This window comes from Ursus americanus, chromosome 5, assembly GCF_024610735.1.
Source record: "Ursus americanus isolate L20-20 chromosome 5, mUrsAme1.1.p, whole genome shotgun sequence".
NCBI lineage: Eukaryota > Metazoa > Chordata > Mammalia > Carnivora > Ursidae > Ursus > Ursus americanus.
The window spans coordinates 79367885-79390990 of record NC_142131.1 but is presented as its reverse complement, the minus strand read 5'-3'; the positions used below and the strand labels follow the sequence as shown (position 1 = coordinate 79390990).

General features: G+C 47.5%; 1 protein-coding gene and 5 non-coding genes across 8 annotated transcripts; 3 read left to right on the top strand and 3 right to left on the bottom strand.

The window, feature by feature from the left end:
• Nucleotides 1–950: 950 nt before the first annotated feature.
• TRNAA-UGC (transfer RNA alanine (anticodon UGC)) lies at nucleotides 951–1022 on the top strand. Its single transcript has one exon. It is a non-coding gene; the product is annotated as a tRNA-Ala (tRNA).
• A 435-nt stretch (nucleotides 1023–1457) lies between these two features.
• On the top strand, nucleotides 1458–1530 carry TRNAK-CUU (transfer RNA lysine (anticodon CUU)). Its single transcript has one exon. It is a non-coding gene; the product is annotated as a tRNA-Lys (tRNA).
• A 5446-nt stretch (nucleotides 1531–6976) lies between these two features.
• On the bottom strand, nucleotides 6977–7049 carry TRNAV-AAC (transfer RNA valine (anticodon AAC)). The gene has a single exon. It is a non-coding gene; the product is annotated as a tRNA-Val (tRNA).
• Nucleotides 7050–10225: 3176 nt separating this feature from the next.
• TRIM41 (tripartite motif containing 41) lies at nucleotides 10226–22640 on the top strand. 3 transcript variants are annotated; one of them, XM_045779086.2, is made up of 7 exons: nucleotides 10226–13807; nucleotides 17571–17666; nucleotides 19414–19677; nucleotides 20242–20264; nucleotides 20464–20591; nucleotides 21031–21456; nucleotides 21782–22640. In XM_045779086.2, the coding sequence occupies exons 1-7, from the start codon at nucleotides 12998–13000 to the stop codon at nucleotides 21787–21789; spliced, it is 1755 nt and encodes a 584-aa protein (XP_045635042.1). In that variant the 5' UTR covers nucleotides 10226–12997; the 3' UTR covers nucleotides 21790–22640. The 3 variants fall into 3 exon arrangements, with proteins under 3 accessions (XP_045635042.1, XP_045635040.1, XP_045635041.1); XM_045779084.2 differs by having other exon boundaries at nucleotides 10227–11398; nucleotides 11928–13807; nucleotides 21031–22640; XM_045779085.2 differs by having other exon boundaries at nucleotides 10229–13807; nucleotides 19447–19677; nucleotides 21031–22640.
• TRNAK-CUU (transfer RNA lysine (anticodon CUU)) lies at nucleotides 10550–10622 on the bottom strand. The gene has a single exon. It is a non-coding gene; the product is annotated as a tRNA-Lys (tRNA).
• On the bottom strand, nucleotides 11055–11127 carry TRNAV-CAC (transfer RNA valine (anticodon CAC)). Its single transcript has one exon. It is a non-coding gene; the product is annotated as a tRNA-Val (tRNA).
• Nucleotides 22641–23106: the final 466 nt, after the last annotated feature.

The following is a 23106-nucleotide window of genomic DNA, read 5'->3' as shown; positions in this document are numbered from 1 at the left end:
GAAGTCTTTATAATCCTCCAAAGGCCCTACCCATTCTTTGACCCCATCCCCTGCACCCAGCCTCTCTACCAGCATGTCCTGTCACTTCCCTGTTGACTCCTCTCTTGCCACAGGGACCTCCTTGCTCTTCCTGCAACATGCCAGTAAGATCCTATTTCAGGGCCTTTGAACTGGCTTTTACCTTTACTTGGACCTCTCTTTTCCCATACTTGCATGGCTTACTTCCCATCCTTCAAGTCTTGTTTCAAATGCCATCCTCTCAGCCAAGCCTCCAGACAACTGTTTAAAATCACCTCTTACCACACTGTGTCCTTCAACCTGGCTCTATTTTCTAACACTCTACCTCCTCCGGAATTTGAGCTGTTAGAGGGGATGACTGTGTCAGTTTTGCTCGTGGCTGGACCCCCAGATTTCTAGAGCAGCTCTTGTTGCATAGTAAGCGATCTGTAAACTTTTCTTGGATTGAACTGATTTAAACGTGGTTCAAAATTCAGATACGCAGAGTGGTTCACAGCGAAGAATATACCCATTGTCTATGCTCCAGTCTCCTCCCCATCCTAAGCGATCGACTTTGCAATTCTGAATTATTTTATACAAATATTACATAGTTTACTACACTCCCTTTCTTCTTGCTTAACAAACGTAGCAGACTGCGCACGGTCTTCCTTACTTTCCTTTTTTCGGCTCACAGTTCATTTGGGGCATCGTGCCTGATGATTTCGCCTACGTTTTCCACTGCTGCCTTCAGGTGTTTGTTCCAGTCCTGTTTTCCCCGCCAGTGTCCCTCAGTGGAGATTCGCTCGCCTCGAGTCAGGAGAGGACTCAAACACAGCCCTGGCGCTGCCGGACCGGCTTTGCAGCATCCTGGTTGTCTCATCAGGCTAATCGCACACCCACTCCGTACACTAATAAGCAGCCAAGGGAAAATACAGTGAAGGTTCTAGCAAAGTGGGGATGTAGCTCAGTGGTAGAGCGCATGCTTTGCATGTATGAGGCCCCGGGTTCGATCCCCGGCATCTCCAACGCGGGTTTGCGCTTTCCTTTTTCCAAGTTTTCAAACGCTGAATGTTTGCAGAGCCCTGGGGGAAATCCCGTATCGTGTAGTTTGCCCAGATTGGAAGGGGCGGTGGCGGGATCCACCCACTCCAATCCCCAGACCCTACGTCTAAACTCCTGATTAAAATATCACAAGGTGAGCGTGCCAGTATTAAGATGCTCATGTTTTCCCTCCTTCGCGCCCCGCACTTTCCGTGGGGAGGAAAAAGGATCGGTAGCTGGCTGAGCAAGCAGAAAATAGACCTAGGTGGGAGGGGCGGTCAGGCGAGATCTTCGGAGTTTTGAGTTTCTCGGTCTGCCCAGCGGCGGGATGTTGCAAATAAACCTACTTCCGAATCTGGAGAGGTAGATAGCTTGAATTCTACCTTGAAGTAAGAGTTGATGAAAATAGGTTCCTAGGCGCCCGGCTAGCTCAGTCGGTAGAGCATGAGACTCTTAATCTCAGGGTCGTGGGTTCGAGCCCCACGTTGGGCGCAACGCTTAGGTTTTTGTCCAATTAAGGACAATTGGTTCACTACTTGACTCCCTCGGGGACAAATAAATTCTACTCTAGAAATTTCTCGTATGCGGTATTCAAGTGCGCTTTTTTATGTGGCTATACCTTTGTTCATTGATTAAGTTATGATTTACTGCTAACAAAATGAATTTTATATAAGTATATGTAAATTATTTTATAAATTGTTAAAGCATGCGTAATAAAACTTACCGTTTCAATAATTTTTACATGTACAGTTCGGTAGCTTTTCACACAATCACATAGTTGTGCAACCGCCACCACCATCCATTTCCACAACTTTTTCATCTTCCTCAACTGGAACTCTACCCAGGAAATAAAACTCCCAGTTCTGTCCTTCCTCCATTCCCGGCAACCACCATTCTACTATCTCTATGACTACTCTCCATTATGTATATAGGCACGCTACATTTTTTTTTTAACCCTTCATCTGTCTATAAACACTTGGTTGGGTTCCTTCCACCTTTTTGGCTTTTGTGAATAATGCGGCTATTAGCATGGGTGTGCAAATATCTGTTCAAGTTCCTGTTTTCACTTCTGTTGAGTATATACCTAGAAGTGGAATTGCAGAACAAATGGTATTTCTTTTTTTTCTTATTTTTCTTTCTAATTTTAATTCCAATGTAACATACAGTATTTCTATGTTTAATTTTTTTTGAAGAATCACCATAACATTTTCCACAGAGTTCCACAAAATGAGTTTTTAAAACATCTTTTGAGTAGGTTGTACACTGTACTCTTCAAAAATTGAACCATACATAAAAATATTCAGTGAAAAGTGCCTGTCATCCTCCCTCCTTAGGTAACAACTATTGTACTCGTGTATATATTCTTGCACGGTTATACACCTTTCGATGCAAATATATTTCTATTTTCCTCTATTTTATACAAAAAGACAATTACAACTCTTATATTTGAAGATCTTTCCATCTAAGATGTAGGAAATTTTCTAAATCTTTTTTTTTTGCAGCTGCATAATATTCACCTATAGATGAATCATAGTTTATTTAACAGATCACCTACTGATGAACATTTATATTGTTTCCAATCTCTTGTTAGTATAACCAGTTCTGCAGTTAATAAGTATGTAGTGTTGTTATTTTGCACTTTTGCAGTCATATCTGTGGGGCAAATTCTTAGAAGTGAGATTGCTGGGTCAAGGTTTATATGTGATGGTAACTTTATGGAAATAGACAAATCACTGGACTGTAGATTTTACAGGCTGATTGATTTCCTTCCTACCAGCCATGAACCAGACTGCCTGTTTCTCCTCTGCTGGGTGGCAATGGGCTGCTTTAAAGAATCTAACATGACTCCACCCCTCTTATCATTCCCTCACTGCCTGTCCTACAAGTAAGATGATATCCATTGCAGGGCCTACAGGGCACTGCCTCACAGGAAGAGGGACCTCCCTTTTGCCCCTCACAGGAACATATGCAGGCAACAGATTCTGAAGATCACAGTGTCTCTCTTATTTATGGCTTCTAATCCAATTCTAGAGGACAATATTATTATTTTTTTTCTTTTTCAGGCTTGTTTCTGTGAAGGCTATCACGTTTTCTTCAATGCAAAGCTTCATTGGAAAGGCCTACTCAGTTATTTCTTATTCTGCGAATTTTCTCCCTTGGACAGAAAGAATCCAACCATATATAAGAAATTAAATTTGTATGTGATTTTCTACTCGGTCTTGGTGTCATATGGGCATATTTAAATTATTCGATCATGCATGTGGCTTGTGGTTTATGATAATTATATATAATTTACATATAAATTATTAATCAACCATCCATTTGGATATTTTCATCTAAAACCTCATTTGAAACAGAAAATCATCTCCAGGTTTAAGATATTTATGGCTATTTTCTAGCTAGTCTAAAAAAACTCCAATATCAGCTCTTTCTTTAATAGTCAGTGGTTTCTCAGTATTTACTAGAATTGGCAAAGTCATTATCTTAGGGTCTGTGTAGCTTCAAGAGAAATGGTTCGACCACCATCAAATTCTACCCTGTTATTTCACTGCTGTTTATAGGGCACAAAGTCCCCTAAATAAAAGGCAGGTCTCAGTCACATGCTGATGTCCTGGGGAATGTAAGTTTGGGGTAAATAGGAAGACAAATGTCGACCAGAGCAGCCTAATTCTGGAGGACGGCATGCTAAAGGAAGAGTGGCCAAACAGATGACCCAGAATGACCTGCTCCTCCATTCTGTGTCAGGACCAACTGGATTAAAATCACTGGATATTTTGGGAAACTCTCTGCTGTCATCTGAGATGTTTAATGTCTAAGGACTAGGGAAGGTTTTTTAATACAGAAAAGAATACAAACTTATTGTGTGATTAATATTCAATTTATCTAGTTGTAAATGTTAAAGCCTAGTTTTTCGCAAGGTTTTAAGTTCAACTTACAAATATTATTGTTTTTCTTATAAAGCTAGCAATTTCTGAAACAGGAACAATCACTAGTTCCTTTGACTAGTTCCTTCATGAATTATGGTTATCAAAAGACGTCATTCTGAATATCTAAGCCACTGGTGATATTTTCTCTTAGACATTCCTGGTAACAATTTTGGACTTATCTCTCTGAACCCTCATTGAGAGGAGAGGGGGCACTGATTAGGTCACAGCTGGAGTGCAGAGCCATTACGTGAACCTCAGTTGCTGCTGTAGTCTCCCTGCTTTAACCACCAACTCATAGCAGTTAGAAACACCAGGTGGATTGTCTATCTGCAATCTTCTGAATGAGCCTATATGTTCATTCATCTGTCCTTAAAAACTCCATATTGAGATCCTACTGTACTTCTCATTAGCCTGGACATACTCTAAGACTACAGATCCGGTGTCCTCCATACATTTTTCTATCCACTTGTAAACAAAAAGAGCAACTGGTGTGGATGGAGTCATCAGAATGCAGAGCCAAGGAGATATAGCTGTGGCTCCTTATCCACCAAGTTCCTGGTCTTCCTTTCCTCCTTGAACCCACCAAGCACACTCCTACTTCAGAGCCTTTGAACCCTCTGCTCCCTCTCCCAAAGGCCTCTTCCCAAGATCTTTGAAAGGCTGGCTCCATCTTATTTTCCTGACTAAGCTCATTGTCACCTCTTCTGATACATCTTTCTTAGCCCTTCTCTAATGCTGTCCTCTGTTTGCTTGCCACTCTATCCGATCTCCCTCATTAATTTTCTCACAGGCCTTATCACCCTCTGAGATAGAGCCAGTAGGGTGGGAAGTGATGGAGTTAGAGATAAAAATGGAATTGTGGAAGAAAGAAAATTGAAGTTGGTTGATGGGTACTTGGCATGTCATAATACCATTATCTCTACTTTAGATTTCCTAATAAAGAGGTTTTTTAAAAATAAAGCAAAAGGGAATATACTTATGAGTGAGAGATTAAAAAATTAGGTAGATAATTTTGTACAGTAACGATGTTGAAGCTTATTTGGAAAAATGTGAAGATCTAGCAAAAGCTACAATTAAGTAGAACCCTCAGTGTTAACTCATGTCCTTAAAACTATTTCTCTAGGGTACTTGGAAGTGGGGGAGCCAGAGACCTTGGGCTCCATGCACTGTCCTGGCACTTAGATTTGGCTTTTTCTTTTACTCTTCACTGGAAAAAAAAAAAAAAGAAGCTTCCTGTACATTCTCCTGCATCCTAAGGCAGGAAAAATTACGGATGGGTCCAAAGCGTGAATAGCTGCTAGGAAATGAGGATGCTTTCAAATTGTCAGGGCAATGCTGAAAAGATAAAGGAGCCAATGTGAAGGGGCTCCCACTGACAAGCAGCTACAATTTAAGCATCAATAAGAGAATAATAATTAGCATTAATTGAAACAAGATGAGTCTAGGAAAGCAGAAGAAGAATTCCCCAGGTGAGGTCCAGAATCCTTCACTCTTCACTCCTCTGGGTCTCTAAGTTCAATAGCTAGTCCCTAGCCTTCCTGGTTGGGTGAGTTACATCTGTAAATTCTGGGAAAGAATACAAATAAGTGTGAAAGAACAATGATAAAGAAATGGGCATGAAATTGATTTTTTAAAGTACGTTATGCTGTTTTTGGTTATGCTTTGTCTGCATTTAGGATGAGTGAAACTTTAAAGGCAATGCGATTTACAACCTTGATATTTTATTTGGCTTCCCAGTTTGATAGAAGTGCTGGGAAAGAAGTTGCTTGTCAAATGTGTAAGTGTGCCCCGTCAAGTGTGAAAGCATGAGCCCTATTTTCCAGGCGTGAGAGCAAGCTGCACTACAGAGGTCCACAGTCCTGCGTCTCTACCGACATCTCTCAAGCCAGGAGCACTGGGCTGGGGGGCCCACCCCGAGCGTCGCTGGAATGCTTCTCTGAAGCCTTTACTGCCTTTTCGCCTTGAACTCTAGAGCCTGTTTCCCAACACACTTGCAGCATCGCACAGGCTGGAGACCAATGAACGGCACGTGAGGATCGCTGAAGAGGGCGGCTGGCCGAGACACCTCTGGAGAGACTGATGGTCCTTTGACTGCTCTCAGCCGCTGAGGACACACTGGACAGTGGGAGGAATGCAGGGTAGACACTAGGTGGGTCTGCCTTAGGGGGCACGCGGGGAGCGACAGCAGGGCGCCACTTGGAGGAGCGGAGGCGGCCCCCCTGAGGACAGGTGGATGGGCAGCCCCAAGCTGGGAGTGAAACCAGTCAGGGTAGAAGAATTTAAACTTGCTCGTGGTAGTGTCGGTGGTGTGGAGTTGCCGCCATCGCTGTTGGCTCCACCCAGCCAATCACTGACAGTCCGCTGGCAGAATCAAAGCTGCTTTCCTCGCTGCGCTTACTTGACTTTCTCTCGGTGCCCTGCTGCTTTTCCTCTTCTCCATCCTTTAGCTTCCCCTTTCTATTTCCTTTACCCCACGTTTCCTCACCTTCTGTGACGTTTCTGTGCGTCAGCGGCGTCACCTGTAAACTATGTATTACGTACCTCCCAGGATTGTTAGGTTCCTTTGAGGCAGATACCTTAAACAGGACTGGACACCGTTAACGCAATGCGTTGTTCATGGCTCGGTCATTACCACCGCTACGATCTTCCCTGTGAATACTCCCTCCTGGCCTGCCTTCCACCATATATTTCCAGCTCATTCCTGCTTGCATTTTTTAACATTTCATGTGTGGATGCGGACATTCCTGCCTTTTGTTGCCTTTTAACCGGCCAGAATCGTTAAGTTCTATGAAGAAATGCTCTAAAGACACAGACCACATTCTTACACCACAGACCTAGAGACCGGGGCTGTATTGGTTGAACCGAACTGGTAATGAATTACAAAAGACAAGAGTACGTGTAAAACTGTAAAAAGTATCCATACATACACGCACATACATTCCACACACAGATGACTTACGTAGAGAAATTCACTTAACCTGAGGTAAAAGAAAAAGACGCAGACCTCACAGTGTTTCCGCCCGGTTTCGAACCGGGGACCTTTCGCGTGTTAGGCGAACGTGATAACCACTACACTACGGAAACTAGCGATGTGTGAGTTATTTCATGATCTTTCTAAGAGTTTTAGCCATGGGCTCTGCCACCCCCCAACTGGGAGGCCGAGCCCTTGAAACCATTCCACGTGGGGCCCCCGGTACTATTGTTGTCTAACTACCCAACGCGACTCATTAGCAGGTCGGGAAACCAGTGAGGTTCAGCAATTAAAAACAAAACAAAACAGTGGATGAAAGCAGGCAGCCTCGCAGCAAGGAAGGTAAATGTGGCTTTGGAAGTTTGAAACTAGGTAATTCTCTCCATTTTGTCTCTTTCTTCTAGCGAGACAGCTGGAGGTTTTAAATTTTCACCCATTTTATGCTGGATTGACACTAAAGATCTAAAGGATTAAGGAAATGCTAAGTACGTTCAAGGAATATGAGATTTGAATGTATTTCGTCAAAATGTAGGTATAAATAAGCCAAAAATAAAATTAGTTTTACATGTTTTCAAAATGATTGTTTCTTCTAAATTATGTGGAATTATCTATTAAAAATAAAAGGGAAATTGAAATATCAAATTCTAAGTCAACGTTATTTAAATAAAGCTGAAAATTTAAATTTTGAAATATAATTAAATCTTTTAAGTATTTTCTAAAAATAAGACTAATCAATGCTAGCATTGAATGTCCAGAATTGGGATGAGGCTTAACGCATGCTATATGTAGATCTCTATATATGCAAATGTAAGATTAGTATAGATGATCTAATATTGAAAATGTTTTTTTGGTTGCCTATGCTGATTCCGGAAGACCTGTGGAGCCAGGAATTGGAATGGAGGCTGAGTCCTGCTGAGTCAGGATCCTTGAGTGTCTTCACCTTGTAAACCCCTCTCCATCAGACCACTGGGCGGCAGGTCCTCTTGTCCGAGTCTAGTTGTCTGATCAAGGTCACCAGGGGCCTGCAGGTGGCCCAATCCATAGAGGCCTTACTGCCTTCCTTTACTAGACCATGTATGGAATTTGAGTCTGCCTATCTGTTCCTCTCTTTTTGCACATCCTAACTCCCTTGGCCTCAGTAGAAGCTTTGCTGCTGGCTTTACTCCTAGTCTGACTCCTTCTCCATTTGTCTACCCAAGGCTATCTCCCCTGGAGAGTCACGTTGCGGTTGACAGCTTGACCCAACCTCTACCCCGCCTGCTTGTGTCTCCAGCAATGACAGTTCTCCCCAGGCTTCAGATCCATGTGTCTTGGACATGTCCTTTGAGACATCTCCCAACCTGTTCAAGACTGAATTCATTACTGCTTTCTCACCCCCCAACCCACTCCTGTGTTAGAAGGTGGAGGAAAGTCAGTAAAGTATCCTCTAGGCTCGTTAAGAGGGGAAAAAATGAAGCAAGCCACTCTATATCGCTTATGCAGAGTTTTATTCAGGGTAACTTACTGACGGGGAGTGTGGGTGGGGACAGACCAGCCAGGCCCTGTCGGGCCATTCTCCGCAGCTATTCTCCACCCAGTCCAGACCTTAATCCCTAGATTTTATGGAATGAGAAGTATGGTCATGAGGTCATAGGGTAGTTATCTAAACTGGCTCTATCAGTGTGCCAAAGGATCTCTACTAGTTACCTAAAGTGGTGCCTTCTGTGTGCCACTTTAGGAAAGATCAGAACAAGCGTTCCCGCATTCCATGTCATGGCATACATTAACGTCCACGGGCCTGGAACATGTAGTGGGAGGGAGGTCATTGCTCTGGCTTGAAGAGGATGGAAGGCCAAAGGTGGGGTCAGTATTGTCCCTACTCCTACACTCGGTCTTTGATTTCTGTTACTAAACCATCTAAAGCAGAAACTGGGCAGCCTCCCTCTTCTGCCCAGGTATAAACCATGCACCTATCTCCTTCACCCACTTCTCCCATCTGGCTGCTGCCTCCCCCTGCGATGTTAGCTGCTTCCTGTCTAGACCATGGCTGTGTACCTCCAGTTCCTCTCTCTGACTCAGTTTCACTTCCATCACATGTCCTGCTCATCGTTCCTGAAGGAATCCTTCTGAAACGTAAATCAGAGCAAGTCCTTCTGCCTCCATGGCCACCATCGCCAAGGAGGAAAAAGACCAAAAAATCCTACTTTCCTTGTGTTTGCTCAATGTCTGAACTGATCAACCCTTGACTCTTTTGTGCTAAGAGCAATGGATCACTTACCAGATGGGATTCCCAACTGGGCCTGGCTGGAGGGGCAACAGTGGAAGCCATGGAGAGGAAAGAGAGGCAGGAATTGGAGCAAAAAGCTCCAGAGGGGATGCCCCTAGCTTGTTGGGAGATGGCAACGAGAAGCCTGTCCACTTTGGCTTCTCCTTAATGAAAAGCCAGGATCTTTTAGGAATGTTTTCCATTTCCAGTGAAGGTGGTTAAAAAAAAAAAAAAAGAAGAAGAAGAAGAAGCCCTAAAACCACAATTTGCAAACGAATCTATAGGTACCTGTGCGAGAAAAAATGTCAAAATTGAAACTCCTGGGACACAAGCTTATTTAGACCCATTAATTCCAATATAAGACCATAGTAACAGTCGCTTTCCAGTAAGGCATGAGCGAGCTAGGACGCTAGGACTGTACCAGCAAATCCGCCTATTTTACAAACTTTGACCAACTCCTGTCCAGACAGCTCTTAAACGGTGTCATGCTAAACTTTCCCTAATTCCCGTCTTCGATGCACTTCTGAGACTGAAGGCGATTCAATCCTTTGCTTAGCAAGTTCAATAAACCAGCTTTACGTGACCAATAGACTTCTCTTGCGGTCTGGCGTGTGTTGAGGGAGACGTCTACATACGGTAAACAGAGAACAGTCTGAATTTGCAGGTCTGAAAAAGCAGTTCAGCTGAAGTTAAGGAAGAATTTCCTGACAAGACCAGTAAACTGAGGATGTTCATGTTAGGATGTTCCAAAATAAAGGATATTTTTACATTCCTGTCTGTGTGGGGCAACATTTAAGAAACGATGGACTCTTAAAAAGAGGAATATACTGAAGATGAGGGTCTCAGATTACGAAGAGCACTCTTCTCACCGGAAAAAAACCCGGCAGCGGCAAGAGCGCGAGAATGCTTAGCCTCTAAGTCACCCAGTAAAGTGGTCGCGAATCCGGCGGCCGTTGGGTCTCCCCCATCCCCCCGCCCCGCAGCTTCCGGAAGCCACGCCGCACTCCCCCTCCCCCCCCGCCCCGCCCCGCTCCTGGGCAGCGCCGCGGACACCGGACTGGAAGTCTGGTCAACAGAAGGCGCCCCATACGCGTTGACCTTGGGCAGGCGAATTTCAGCGAGCGGAAGGGTGCCCCGAAGAGGAGCCCCCATTCCCCGGAACTTGTCTGCTGGCACCCACCCTCCCTTCCTGCCTTCTGGCTAGCGGGGGCCCAACGGCTGGGAGCAACGTTTTGTTGGGCTACCGGCAACCACCTGCCTAGTTTCGGCGCGCGCCGCCAGAAATGCCGAGTTCCATTCGCCGCGAGTCTGGAGAGAACCTTGTTGCCTGACTGCAACAAAAGTTCTTTCCTTCTTTAAAAGGAGTTGCGCCCAACGTGGGGCTCGAACCCACGACCCTGAGATTAAGAGTCTCATGCTCTACCGACTGAGCTAGCCGGGCCCATGTACCTACTTTCTCTTCTATCCCAGAAGACTGAAATGCACATGCAGGGATGAGGATACACTTTGAAAAGCAATTTTGCAAATACGGAGCACCTACTGTGTGTACGACTGTCCTAGTGACTAGCGCTGGAGGATCCGAAGCCTACGGTCCCTCAACCCGGGAGAGGTGGCTCTGCGGGCTCTTGCAGGAGAAGAGCAAGAGATAAGCTGAGGAGCGAGACCTGAATTTACATTGGAGCATTTATGGAGGGTGAGCTGTGAGCTCTGTCCTGTTGCTGTCCCGTTTACTGCCTGTCTCCAGGAAAAAGAGATAGACATACACATGTCTTTTCCTCTGCGTGACCACAGCCCCCCCTCTCCTTGGGGCGCAGGAGAGGCGTGGATGCAGTGACCGTAAAAATGAAACGCTGACCAAAAAAAAAAAAAAAGCTGTTTCCGCCCGGTTTCGAACCGGGGACCTTTCGCGTGTGAGGCGAACGTGATAACCACTACACTACGGAAACCGACAGGGACAGGCTTTCACTAACACTATCGTAAAGCTACACAGGGCGGAGAATGACCCGGTTGCGTGAAGCCAGAGTTCCAAGCGGCAGACGTTCCCTGCGCAGGCGGCTGAGCTGTGTTCAGGTCTCGTGGCCACACCTCCCATGGCATGGCCTCATATGGATGTTCGCCCACGAGGATTACTGGTTTTGGCGTGTTCGGCCACCCGTCTGAGGAAGCAGGCGTCCCCTGGGAGTTTCCCCACCGGCGGTAAAGCGCCCCCTGAACAGGGTGAGTTCTGCGTGCGCAGCCCTGGCATCCCGCAGCGGCCGGCACTCCCTGGGAATTCTGTACTTGGATTACGTTCCCGTAACTGCCCCTGCAGGTTTTCCTTTCTCTTTTAATTAAAGGAGAACTTTTTCAAAAGCCTCAGGTATTATTTCACCCCCCAAAGATCTATTTGACAGAGATGCTCTGCGTACCAGAGCGGCATCTTTAGTAATTACTTCTACAGCCTGGATGGGATTTTCTCAAGTAAAACTAATAGCACGAACCCAGTTTGAGCCGCTGCTCTTAGACCAGGACTCGTGAAGACAGACCTCGGGGTAGTTTGGGCACGCAGCGCGTCAGCTCAGAAACTGTTGAATGAACCGACGGCCCTGAACTCACTATGTGCTAAGCAACATACTAATCACTTTGAAATTATACGAACTCTAATTTCACAAAACCCTCTGATAGGGACTACTACCCTTATTTTATTTTAGTAAATACAGGACGATAAAGTTATCAAATACATCTAACACTCCTCCTTTTTTTACAGATGGTAGCATAGCCTACACTTTTCAGCACCCTTTCTCACCTCACAATACATCTTGAAGAGGATTCCCTTTTTACAGCTAAAGAATACTCCACGGTGTGGATGTTCATGTAATGATTTCATTATTCCTTTACTGATGGGCAGTTAGAAAAGTTCATCTAAACCATACGACAGTGACAAAACGGCAGGTTCTAAAATGCCTGCGGAAATGCCAACTATAGTCGGGAGGGTGGGCAAGGTGTCCCGTCCCCGCCCTAAGCCGTCTCGGAGGAACTCTGAGTTCCCAAACAACAAAGTACTCGGCCTAGAAGGGCCGGAAGTACTTGGGGACGCTCACCGGGACCCGCCCCTCCGCTTCCGGCGTCGGCTGTGGGGAGTCCCTTGTGCAGTCTCCGTGTTCGGTTAGTAGGATGGCGCCGGGCCGACGCGGTCATAGCACCGAGAGTGGACGGCCGCTAAGCGCTTCCACCGTCCCCCGAAGTTTACCCCCAGTGGCGGGGGATGGGGGAGGCCGGTCCTTCTGGGTCGTTCGCGTTCCCTGCTCCTTCGTATTACGGAGACGTGGGCCTCCATCATTCTAGCCCTCCCGCCCTCTTCCCGTGTGCCTGCTAGAGCGTCTCCTCGCCGTTTCCTGTCGCCCAGGGGCCCGGGAGGAAAGAAGGGGGCGTAGCGTTACCGCGGAGGGAACTCGCGAGCTTGGGAGACTCGCAGACACCGGAAGTGTTGGAAGGAAGGCCGGAAGTGAGGGGGCGGAGCCAGGAAGTGAGGAGGGGCGGGGGTTTATGAGGAGGCCAAGGGAGCGTTGGGACAGATTTGCACTCAGGGCCACCTGAGGGACTTGGCTGTAGCGTTCAGCTCTGTCCCCTCCCCTCGCAGAGACACGGTTGTCGTCTAGGAGTAGGGAACTCTGTGTGGAGGGGTGGGTTGTCGGGAGGACCTTCCTCTGTCTGCGCTTGAGGCAAGCTGTGGAGAGGCGGGGTGGGGGTGGGGCCGGGTCGTCAGGGCGTCTGAGAGGGAAGACCCCCGCCCCCCGCCCCCCGCCGCCCATCTACACTGGCTGACTGGACACTAAGATGGCTGCCGTTGCCATGGCACCCAACCCTGTGCAGACCCTTCAGGAGGAGGCGGTGTGCGCCATCTGCCTCGATTACTTCACGGACCCCGTGTCCATCGGCTGCGGGCACAACTTCTGTCGAGTGTGTGTAACCCAGTTGTGGGGAGGGGAGGATGAGGAGGACAGGGACGAGTTAGACCGGGAGGAGGAAGAGGAGGACGGAGAGGAGGAGGAAGTGGAGGCTGTAGGGGCCGGTGGGGGGTGGGACACCCCCATGCGGGATGAAGACTATGAGGGCGACATGGAGGAGGAGGTCGAGGAGGAAGAGGAGGGTGTGTTCTGGACCAGTGGCATGGGAGGGTCCAACTGGGACAACATGGACTACGTGTGGGAGGAGGAGGACGAGGAGGAAGATTTGGACTACTACTTGGGGGACATGGAGGAGGACCTGAGAGGGGAGGATGAGGAGGATGAGGAGGAAGTGCTGGAGGAGGACGAGGAAGAGGAGCTAGACCCCGTTACCCCACTGCCCCCGCCTCCAGCCCCTCGGAGGTGCTTCACCTGCCCCCAGTGCCGAAAGAGCTTTCCCAGGCGGAGCTTCCGCCCCAACCTGCAGCTGGCCAACATGGTCCAGGTGATTCGGCAGATGCACCCAACTCCTGGTCGAGGGAGCCGTGGGAGCGAGCAGGGCATTTGTCCCAAACACCAGGAAGCCCTGAAGCTCTTCTGCGAGGTGGATGAAGAGGCCATCTGTGTGGTGTGCCGGGAATCCAGGAGCCACAAACAGCACAGCGTGGTGCCACTGGAAGAGGTGGTGCAGGAGTATAAGGTGAGAGAAGTAGAAGATGGGAGTTTAGTGGGGGTGGAGAGGAAGTAAGAGGAGCTGGAGGAAGGAAACATGTCCCCTCCTAACTCCAGAACCTCATGCACTGGTGAGCTGATTCTCCTTTTCTTAGCACTTACTGGCATCAAGGTGGGTTAGACTGAGAAGGATCTTGTACACAGACAAAGCAGACCAGTGAAGACGACCAGGAAAATTGGCTTCCTCAAAAGAAATTGGGCAAAGCCCCGGTGATACCATATCATTGGGTTGCATCTCTTGGGGAAAGCACTGCTGTTTCACACTTCCACTGTCTCTAAGTGTAGGAGTGCAGGTGACAGACCCCTCAGGCTTTACCACCAGTATCATTTTCTTGTAGGTGAGTCTTCAGTCTATCCTTGACTCAGACCCCTAGAGTTGGGAAGGACTTGGAGCCTCAAAGAACAAGAAAGTGCTTTAAGGAGCAGGAATGTAGAAATGACTACTAGTGTCAGACCCAGATACTCTGCACTTGCCTTTTAATGGTTTTCTCACCTACCCCATGATATGGCTTGTTTCTCCTCATAGACTTTTGTTGGATCTGCATCAGTCTAATGTACTGACTAGAACTTACCTTTCCTGAGAATGCAGGAAAAAGGGAGAGGCTTCTAAATCAGAAGACCAGGCTCTGCACTTAACTCAGGCATCTCTAGAGGTCTTGGAACTTTAATTTCTCCAGGATTAAAAGTTCATATTTACTGAACACTTAACTTACTATGTATACCAGGCACTGTACTAAGCACTTTTCATGGACTATCTCATTTAAAACTCAAAACAATCTAAGTTTGATATGGTTTCTATCCCTGTTTTACAGATTAACAGATTTAAGTAATATACACAGGGCCACACAGCTACTAGTAAGTGATGGACTTGGTTATGACCCCTCCCCTCCCCTGCCTCTGTGCCCCTGCGTACTATCAACAGTGTCACCGCCATTTAGATGTCTTGTTAGTTTGACTTTCCTCACGTGTGACTTCTTGGAATCTGATTCTAGTTTGGTTAATACTTTGCACCCTACTTCTAGCTCTTCCTCTTTGGGGGTATAAGTAAGGATTTGTCTGTGAGATAGCATAAATAGCACTATCTAGTGAAAGCTGGGATGGGTTTGAAACAGTGGGACCAGGAGGGAGAGAGGGTAGCTCCTGTGTGGTCTCTGCAGAACTTTTTTGTATTATGACCTGTGTTTTCATACCTTTTCACACAGTAACCTCGTTTAGGTAATCTTAACATTACCTCAAGTTTAGAGTAATGAGTCTAGAGCTTCTCAGCTATGAGTAGTATAGCTAAGACAAACTTACATCCTCTCATGACAAGTAACTGTTTCTTCCACAGAGTGATTGTCCCAATTACTAGGGGAGTTTTCAGAAGTACAGTGGGCCCTACCACTCGACAGAGACAGGGAGAATATCAGAATATCTTTAAGAAAGCCCAGCGTAGCATGGGAATCACTGCATTAGTAACATCACCTGTTTTTTAGGCCCTACATTAGGGGAGGTTGTGATCTTTTGTCCCCTTTTACCTCCTTTTGGCTCCTAGTTAACTGTATCCATCAATGGGCAGTAAGTTTGTTAACTGAATCTTGGGGTGGACTATTCATGGGTATTCCACTCCTTCTCCACCCTCCTATAGGACTCTTCTGAAGAGCTTCTGAAACTGGATTTTATTATTATTATTTTTTAAGATTTTATTTATTTATTTGACAGAGAGAGACCAGCCAGCGAGAGAGGGAACACAAGCAGGGGGAGTGGGAGAGGAAGAAGCAGGCTCCCAGCGGAGCAGGGAGCCCGATGGGGGCTCGATCCCAGGACCCGGGGATCACGCCCTGGGCTGAAGGCAAATGCTTAACGACTGAGCCACCCAGGCGCCCCTGAAACTGGATTTTAATTTTTGTTAGCCACATCTGTTGTATGCCAGCCCAGTAGGGTTCTGCAGTTTGAGGAGGCCACATAGATGCAAATAATCTGTCATTAAGTGATCAGCAAATGTAAATACATGAGTTTTATTATATAGAACTAATTTGAGTGATTCCTTTTCTAACTTACAGGCTATTTTATAGGCAGGTAGTTTATCCCTTTCAAATATGTACATTGACTAGCACTAGCTTGGAACAGTGTTGTTTTGTAGAAGTATTTCTTTATTGAATAGGTAATAATACAAATGATGTATAAGTAAAGCTCCTAAAAAGTTGAAAGTCCTTGATAATTTTTTTTAAATAGTACTCTGTTTGGATTTGTGCTCGTGAATTTTTTGTCAACTATTTAGGAAAAATGCTAAATGGGAAATTTAAGCATCATAAATTCTGAATAGAGTTGGAGAAAAGTAGAAGGTAATACCAAAAGACAAAATTTTCTGTAGTTTATGCTACTTTTATGTAAGGGATTGCTTATAATATTTTTAATGTAACTTTTTCTACAACCACGTATCCTGTGCAACAACTGCCTTTTGTACTCTGGGTCAGTAAACTCTTTAGTTCAAGGGTCATTATCAGGTTGTCATTGGCAGCTTAGACGTAGTAGAGAATACTAGATAACATTTATTGATCTTTGGTACATGGCAGACCCTGTGTGAAGCATACTGTCCATCAGGTAGATTCCGTTATTCCCAATTCCCATGTAAGGTGAGTGTGGCTTGCATCAGGTCACTTGGTTACATTCAGGTTTAGATTGGCATCTAGGCTTGAGCTCTTCTGCCCTGTATTGCCTCTCCAGGAAAAGAAAGGAGAAAGGCAGAAGAGGCAGGACACATAAAAAAGGAAAGAAAACAGGTTGGGCCCATCTCTGGTCTCTAATAGCCTTTTAAAGAAAGAGATTCTGTTACAAGTGATTGGAACATAGAGCTCAAATGCATATTGGCTGTGAAGGTTAAAACCTTGGGAAGAGAGGGTTTTTGTTTTCCATTTAGTAAGTGAGTGGGAGAGAAATGGACAGAGAGGCATAGAAATTAAGTGGGGCCCCTGGCCCTGTGTCCTGAAGGAAGCATACTTAAAAATCATTACAGTGCCTCGAAGTATTAGAAAAGTTGTATTCATGTTCCTTGGGGTGACAGAGGAAGTTGGGGGCAGGGAGGATCTGGACCATGGTCAGGTTGCTGGGTTTTAAAGAAAGAATGCCTTGGGCCAAATGGAGAAAGGCAATTCCAGGCAGAGGGAACAGCATGGATAAAGATATGGAATTGTATTCAGGAAAAAGATAGGTAGTTTTATGTGGCTAAAACTAAGAGTCTATATTAGAAGGTGTAAGTCTAGGAGAGGAGGCTAGAAATGTAGAGGCAATGAGAGCCTCATATTTTGCAGGTGGTGGAGAACCACTGAAGGATCTTTAGCACAGGCACAAACTCATCAGAGAAGTATTTAGAAATGAACGTTACAAGAAAGATTGCTTATGAGGGGGAAGAGACCATAGGCAGGAACATTCATATGGAAGGACTTTGTGTCTTGAGGGCTTCAAGCCAGGTCCACCCCAACTCTGAGCATGGGGCTCTGTAGTCCTCAGGATCCTACTTTTAGAGAACACACCCAAGGCTTCTGTACCTGAGTGCAGACAGAGTGTTGGAGGCCTTTGTCATCATCTGAAGAGAAGAAAGGGGAGGAAGGGAGTGTGATGTTTATTTGATACCTGTGGTGGGGATCAGGCTTTGGGCCTCAGTGTACTGCAGGGCGGATGGGGGAGCTGGGTACTGAAAGCAGGTGCCTCTCCCATCCCAGGCCTCTAACCTTCCTTTCCCATTCCCTCAGGCCAAACTGCAGGGGCATGTGGAACCACTGAGGAAGCACCTAGAGGCTGTGCAGAAGATGAAGGCCAAGGAGGAGAGGCGGGTGACAGAGCTGAAGGTGGGTGAATGTCCTTGATAGGGCTGACTGACTCTGTGATCAGGGAAGGGAAGATGGGCTGCCCACTCTCAAAAGTGGTGACTAGATTCCCTGAAGAGGGGCAGCTGAGGCCTGGGAGAGAAGTAGACACATTCTCAGGATCCTGAAGAGAGAGGGGCTTTAGAGGGTAGGGGGCATGTTCATTCCTAGATTCCAAAATGGAGCGGAAACAGGCCTGGTGCAGAGATGTTGAGTCCCTGGCCCAGGGCTGCAAAGCAGGCTTACAACCCAGACACCTCACTTCAGGCCCAGTGCTCACCACACCGGATAGCACAGAGGGCAGAAGTGGGCAAGGAAAATCCACATAACAGCCATCAGAGAAGCCCCAGTTCCCAGGACAGATGGCAGAGCAGCCCTGAGCAGGAGAGGGGGGCCAGGGTGTTTAATAGAGGATAGGAATTTGTGAATATTAGCATGGCAGAGACTTTATCTTTACCAGTCCAGTGTTTCTCAGCTGTTTTTCATGATTGATTCCTCCTCCCCAAGGAGTATTTTTAGATATTTTTTCCCCTAATATCAACCCCCCACCCCCAACTCTGTACCTGTTTTTGTAAGGTCACCAGGCACTGAGAATGGCCTGGCACTGAGCTTTTTGAGACGAAGCCAGGACATCCTTCTTGTCTGACCTCTTCCCTCATCTCTCCCACGCCTACCACCCTGGCCAGTGAGGGGTCTTGCCACTTCCCAAGGCTGTGCTTATTCTTTGCCACCTACACATTAGGAGCTCTGCTGCTAGCCACTGGCAGGCACTAAGTGGTGGAATCTGAGTCTGGGAGTCGTGGAATCCTGTTGCCTCTAGCCAGATGCTCAGATTGTGACTTCTGGGGTCCTGGGTTACAGAGAGATGATGTCAGGATCCGAGTGTTTCTGGGACAGAGGGTGAAGCTGATTTCCTTCATTCACTTGGTCGGTCAGAATTTCCTTTCCCTCTCTGGCCTGTGATTCTTTGTCCCAAGAATGTCTCTGGCTGATGGGTGGAAAGCATGCCCACTATCTGGGATTCCCCAGCCCTGGTAAATGGGGTGAGTGGGCAGAAGTTTTCTCTCATTATATATAGAAGTACCTACACAGTGATGCCCATGATTTTGCCTCTTGGCTCTTAAAGTGTAAAATATTATTTGGGCATTTACAGGTCAAGTTTGCTAGACTCCTGATCTAGAAGGGTTGGGTGACTTTTCTAAGGTCATTAGTGGTATAGTCAAGACCCTAACTTTGTATCTTGATTCCTGAATTTTTAATTTATTCATTTCAAAAAATTCTTACTAAGTACCTACTCTGTGGTTGGTCCTCTTCCAGGGTCTGAGGACCCTGTGGCAAACAGAGATTATGCAGTGGTTGAAAAGGATGTTAAAAGATACTTCAGTGTAAACATGACATTTTAAATTAAGATGAATGCCATGATATACAGTGATATTTATGGGGGTGGTCCTGATTTAGATCCCGAGGGGAGGGAAGGCTTTTCTCCAGGAATAGTTTTAAGCTTAGACCTGAACAATCAATCAAGTTAGTTAGCCAGGGTGGAGATAAGTTGCAGGCAGAAGTTGTTGAGTTTGAGACCAGTGTGCTGGGGGTGTGGGAGTGGGGCTGGTAAGGCTGGGAGGTGGGAAAGGGGACAGGGGCCTCTTTCCATTTGGGATGTAGGGCTCCGTTACCTTGGACTGAGGGGCAGCAGTTGCAAAATTGGAAGTTTATGTTTCTGTGTGTTGAGGTGGTATCCACCATCCCCTTTGCATCATCCCAGAGCCAGATGAAGTCAGAGCTGGCAGCTGTGGCCTCGGAGTTCGGGCGGCTGACACGGTTTCTGGCTGAAGAGCAGGCAGGGTTGGAGCGGCGCCTCCGAGAGATGCACGAAGCCCAGCTAGGGCGTGCAGGAGCAGCGGCCAGCCGCCTGGCGGAGCAGGCTGCCCAGCTGAGCCGCCTGCTGGCCGAGGCCCAGGAGCGGAGCCAGCAGGGGGGCCTGCGGCTGCTCCAGGTGAGCAGTGCCCCCTTCCGTATCTCCCCTTCTCCCCAAAACCCTATATTTGCTGTCAGGTAATGCTTACCTAACGTCCGTTCAGAGCTGCCTCTCTTCTCACTGAGAGGAACCCACAATGATTTAACCTAAGACCAAAAGGTTTTTTGAGGCTGGGGACAGAGTTAATGCCAAATGTGGTGTGCGTGTGATTATACCCAGTGAAAAGAAAGAAGATTCAATTGTAGAATGAGGGTTTTAAAGGAGAGTTGAGGAAAGAATTTTTGACAGAGATATCCTGAAAAAGATGATCAAGTCATGTTGTGAAAATTCTTTTACTGGGGTTGAAAATTCTGTTATTGGTCTTGGCAACAGGATGAGCTGAATTAGGTATGCGGAGGCATAGGGATGATTGAGATAGAACACGCTTATTGAGGGCCTTAAGGGTGCTTTTTCTTACTCCATATTCAAGTTCAGTCCTTTCTCTGGCTGGAATCAGATTGGGAGAAAGGAGCTGTCTCTGTGCAGCTGACTCTCTCTTTGTCTCTTTTTCCCTCTCCCTCTTTTTGTTTCTGTTATTCCCAGGACATCAAGGAGACTTTCAATAGGTGTGTTGCCACCCTTTTCCTCTGTGACCCAGTGGCATCTGGTTCCCCATCCCTACCTCTCTTGGATATCCCGCTCCTTTCCTTCCTTCCCCAGGACCCGAGTTTCTGCCTCCTGGACCCTCCTTTCCTTCCCCTCAGCTTTTGCTCTTCCCTCTGGGAATATCATGGTCCCACCCCCTGCCCGGTCCCCTTCCTCCAGGTGTGAAGAGGTACAGCTGCAGCCCCCAGAGGTCTGGTCCCCTGACCCGTGTCAACCCCATAGCCATGACTTCTTGACAGATGCCATCGTGAGGAAAATGAGCCGGATGTTCTGTCAGGCTGCCCGAGGTAGGGAGGTCACCTGTACGACCTTCCTTTGCCTTTCCCTTTACAGAACTGAGACTGGGTTCTGAGGGTGAAGTTGGGCCCTGGCGGCGGGCGGGGGAGATGACTAGGGCTAAGGTGGAGCAGGATACAGGTGGGCTGCTTGGGGCTTCAAGCCAAGAGTAGCTTTTGTCCTAGTCCAGATAGGTGTTGGTACTGGGGGAGGGGGTGGGTAGCAAGAGCCAGGGCCAGAGGTTAGACCTGTTCTGGAAACAAGAATGGGGAAGGAAGTGAAGCTCGTGGGAACTCAAGTCTGGCCTCTAGGATGGGGTGGGGTGAGGACACATGGAAGGAGGGAGGGAGGCAAAGGGGAGGGCAGCAGGAAAGGCCTAATCTTAGAGTTGGCTACTGATGGGGAACAAGTTGTTCCAGCCCTGGCATATTTGTCCTCCCCCCTCCCAAGTGGACCTGACGCTGGACCCTGACACGGCTCACCCGGCTCTGATGCTGTCCCCTGACCGTCGGGGGGTCCGCCTGGCAGAGCGGCGGCAGGAGGTTGCTGACCATTCCAAGCGCTTTTCAGCCGACTGCTGCGTACTGGGGGCCCAAGGCTTCCGCTCTGGCCGGCACTACTGGGAGGTAGAGGTGGGCGGGCGGCGGGGTTGGGCGGTGGGCGCTGCCCGTGAATCGACCCATCATAAGGAGAAGGTGGGCTCTGGGGGGTCCTCTGTGGGCAGTGGGGATGCCAGCTCCTCGCGCCATCACCATCGCCGCCGCCGGCTCCACCTACCCCAACAGCCCCTGCTCCAGCGGGAAGTGTGGTGTGTGGGCACCAACGGCAAACGCTACCAGGCACAGAGCTCAACGGAGCAGACACTGCTGAGCCCAAGTGAGAAACCACGGCGCTTTGGCGTGTACCTGGACTATGAGGCTGGGCGTCTGGGCTTCTACAATGCGGAGACTCTAGCCCATGTGCATACCTTCTCAGCTGCTTTCCTGGGCGAGCGTGTCTTCCCTTTCTTTCGGGTGCTCTCCAAGGGCACCCGTATCAAGCTCTGCCCTTGATTAGCCTGCCACCCGCAGGGGCCCCTCTGGTTAGCACTTGGGGGGCGGGTGGTGGTGGAGGGTGGCCCGTAAGTTTGGGGGCTCAAAGGCTCCTTCCACTGTTTGTTGCTTCCTGCTCCCCTTTGACCCAGGCCCGCTTCTCCCTCTAGGAGCCTAAAGAACCCTCCTGGCCTGCAGCTCGGCCTTCTCTCACCTGCAATGTCTGTCCAACAGGTCTGCATGGGTCCCTGACGAGAACAGCTGCCTGGTTTTCCCTCCCTCTGTCCACCCAGGGGTCTGAGTTTGAGTAGGGGATGAGGGGAGATATAACTCCATTACTTAACTTCCCTTTCCCTGCCCCTGCTCTTCAACTTTGTCAGTTCCCAGGCTGGGGTACTTGGGCAAGACTCAATGTCTGCCCCCATTCCAATTCCATTTTCTGATGCAAATTTTAGCTAAGGGATTTGGAAGCTTTTTTTGGGGAGGCAAGTTGGGCAAAAGGGTAGAGCTGGGTAATAAATGTCTACTCTCCAGGGGAAGTAGGAGGGATTCTAAACTCCTTCCATCCCCAATTTCTACCTCCATAGACTGGCCAGAATTTAGCTTGAGAGCTCTGGAATGGTTGACATGATTGAAACTACATACCATTGTATCACCCAATAAATTATTTTCTCCCCCTTCCTTTTTTCCAGCACTCAAACTAGGAGTAAAGCTCACCCCACCCAACCCCTCCAGGTCTTTTCACTGCCAGGCTCCTTTCCCCTTTGTTCAATGGAGTTCCTTGTGTCAGTTTCCAGCCTCTTCATGTCTTTAGTTCTCTCCATTTGGTGAGCCCTGACCAGGAGCCTGGGGACAGGGGTTTGGATCCCCAGAAGAGCCTTGGGTATAATCTATTTTTCTAGTAACCCCTTGCGCCTTCTGTCACTTGTCAGCTTTTGTCCTCTACTTTGATGGCAGAGGTCAGTTTATGTTCCTGGGGTTAAAGGGAAGACGGGTTGTGTTGTGGAAATAAAAAGTTTATTTGCTTCTTTTGTGGAGTCCTTTCCTTTAGATGAGCAAAAATAGGAGACAAAATTTTCCCATAGTAAGCCAGTCTTTCTAATGTGATGCCAAAGAACTGAGAACTAACTGTACCTTCCTATGATAACCTGCCTTTTGCATTGGTCACATTAGGTAATAAGCCCTCTTTACCAAGTTTGAGCTTATTTCCACAGATTGTGATAGTCCTCCCCCAACCCCATTTGAATGACCTACAGTTTTGTTTTTTGGTTTTCCCAAGAATCTTCACATTTCCAAAGCCTCTCTGTGTGATTTTATCTAGCTGAAATACCATAAAGTTGAAGCTAAAACCAAGAGAGGTCTCATTAACCCTGAGTTGACAGAAAAGGAAACTGGAAGATCGGTACAGGCTACAGCATGCTATGTTACTTATCCACCACTTGAAAAAAACCAGCTGTGATTATATTTACGAATACCTGCAGACTATTCTATATAA

Excerpts from the sequence above, each read along its gene's own strand:
- TRIM41 (XM_045779084.2), top strand. The coding sequence starts at position 12,998 with ATGGCTGCCGTTGCCATGGCACCCAACCCTGTGCAGACCCTTCAGGAG. Across the intron at positions 17,667-19,413 it reads GGCGGGTGACAGAGCTGAAG|GTGGTATCCACCATCCCCTT; the intron begins GTGGGTGAATGT and ends CTGTGTGTTGAG. Across the intron at positions 20,265-20,463 it reads ATCAAGGAGACTTTCAATAG|GTGTGAAGAGGTACAGCTGC; the intron begins GTGTGTTGCCAC and ends CCCTTCCTCCAG.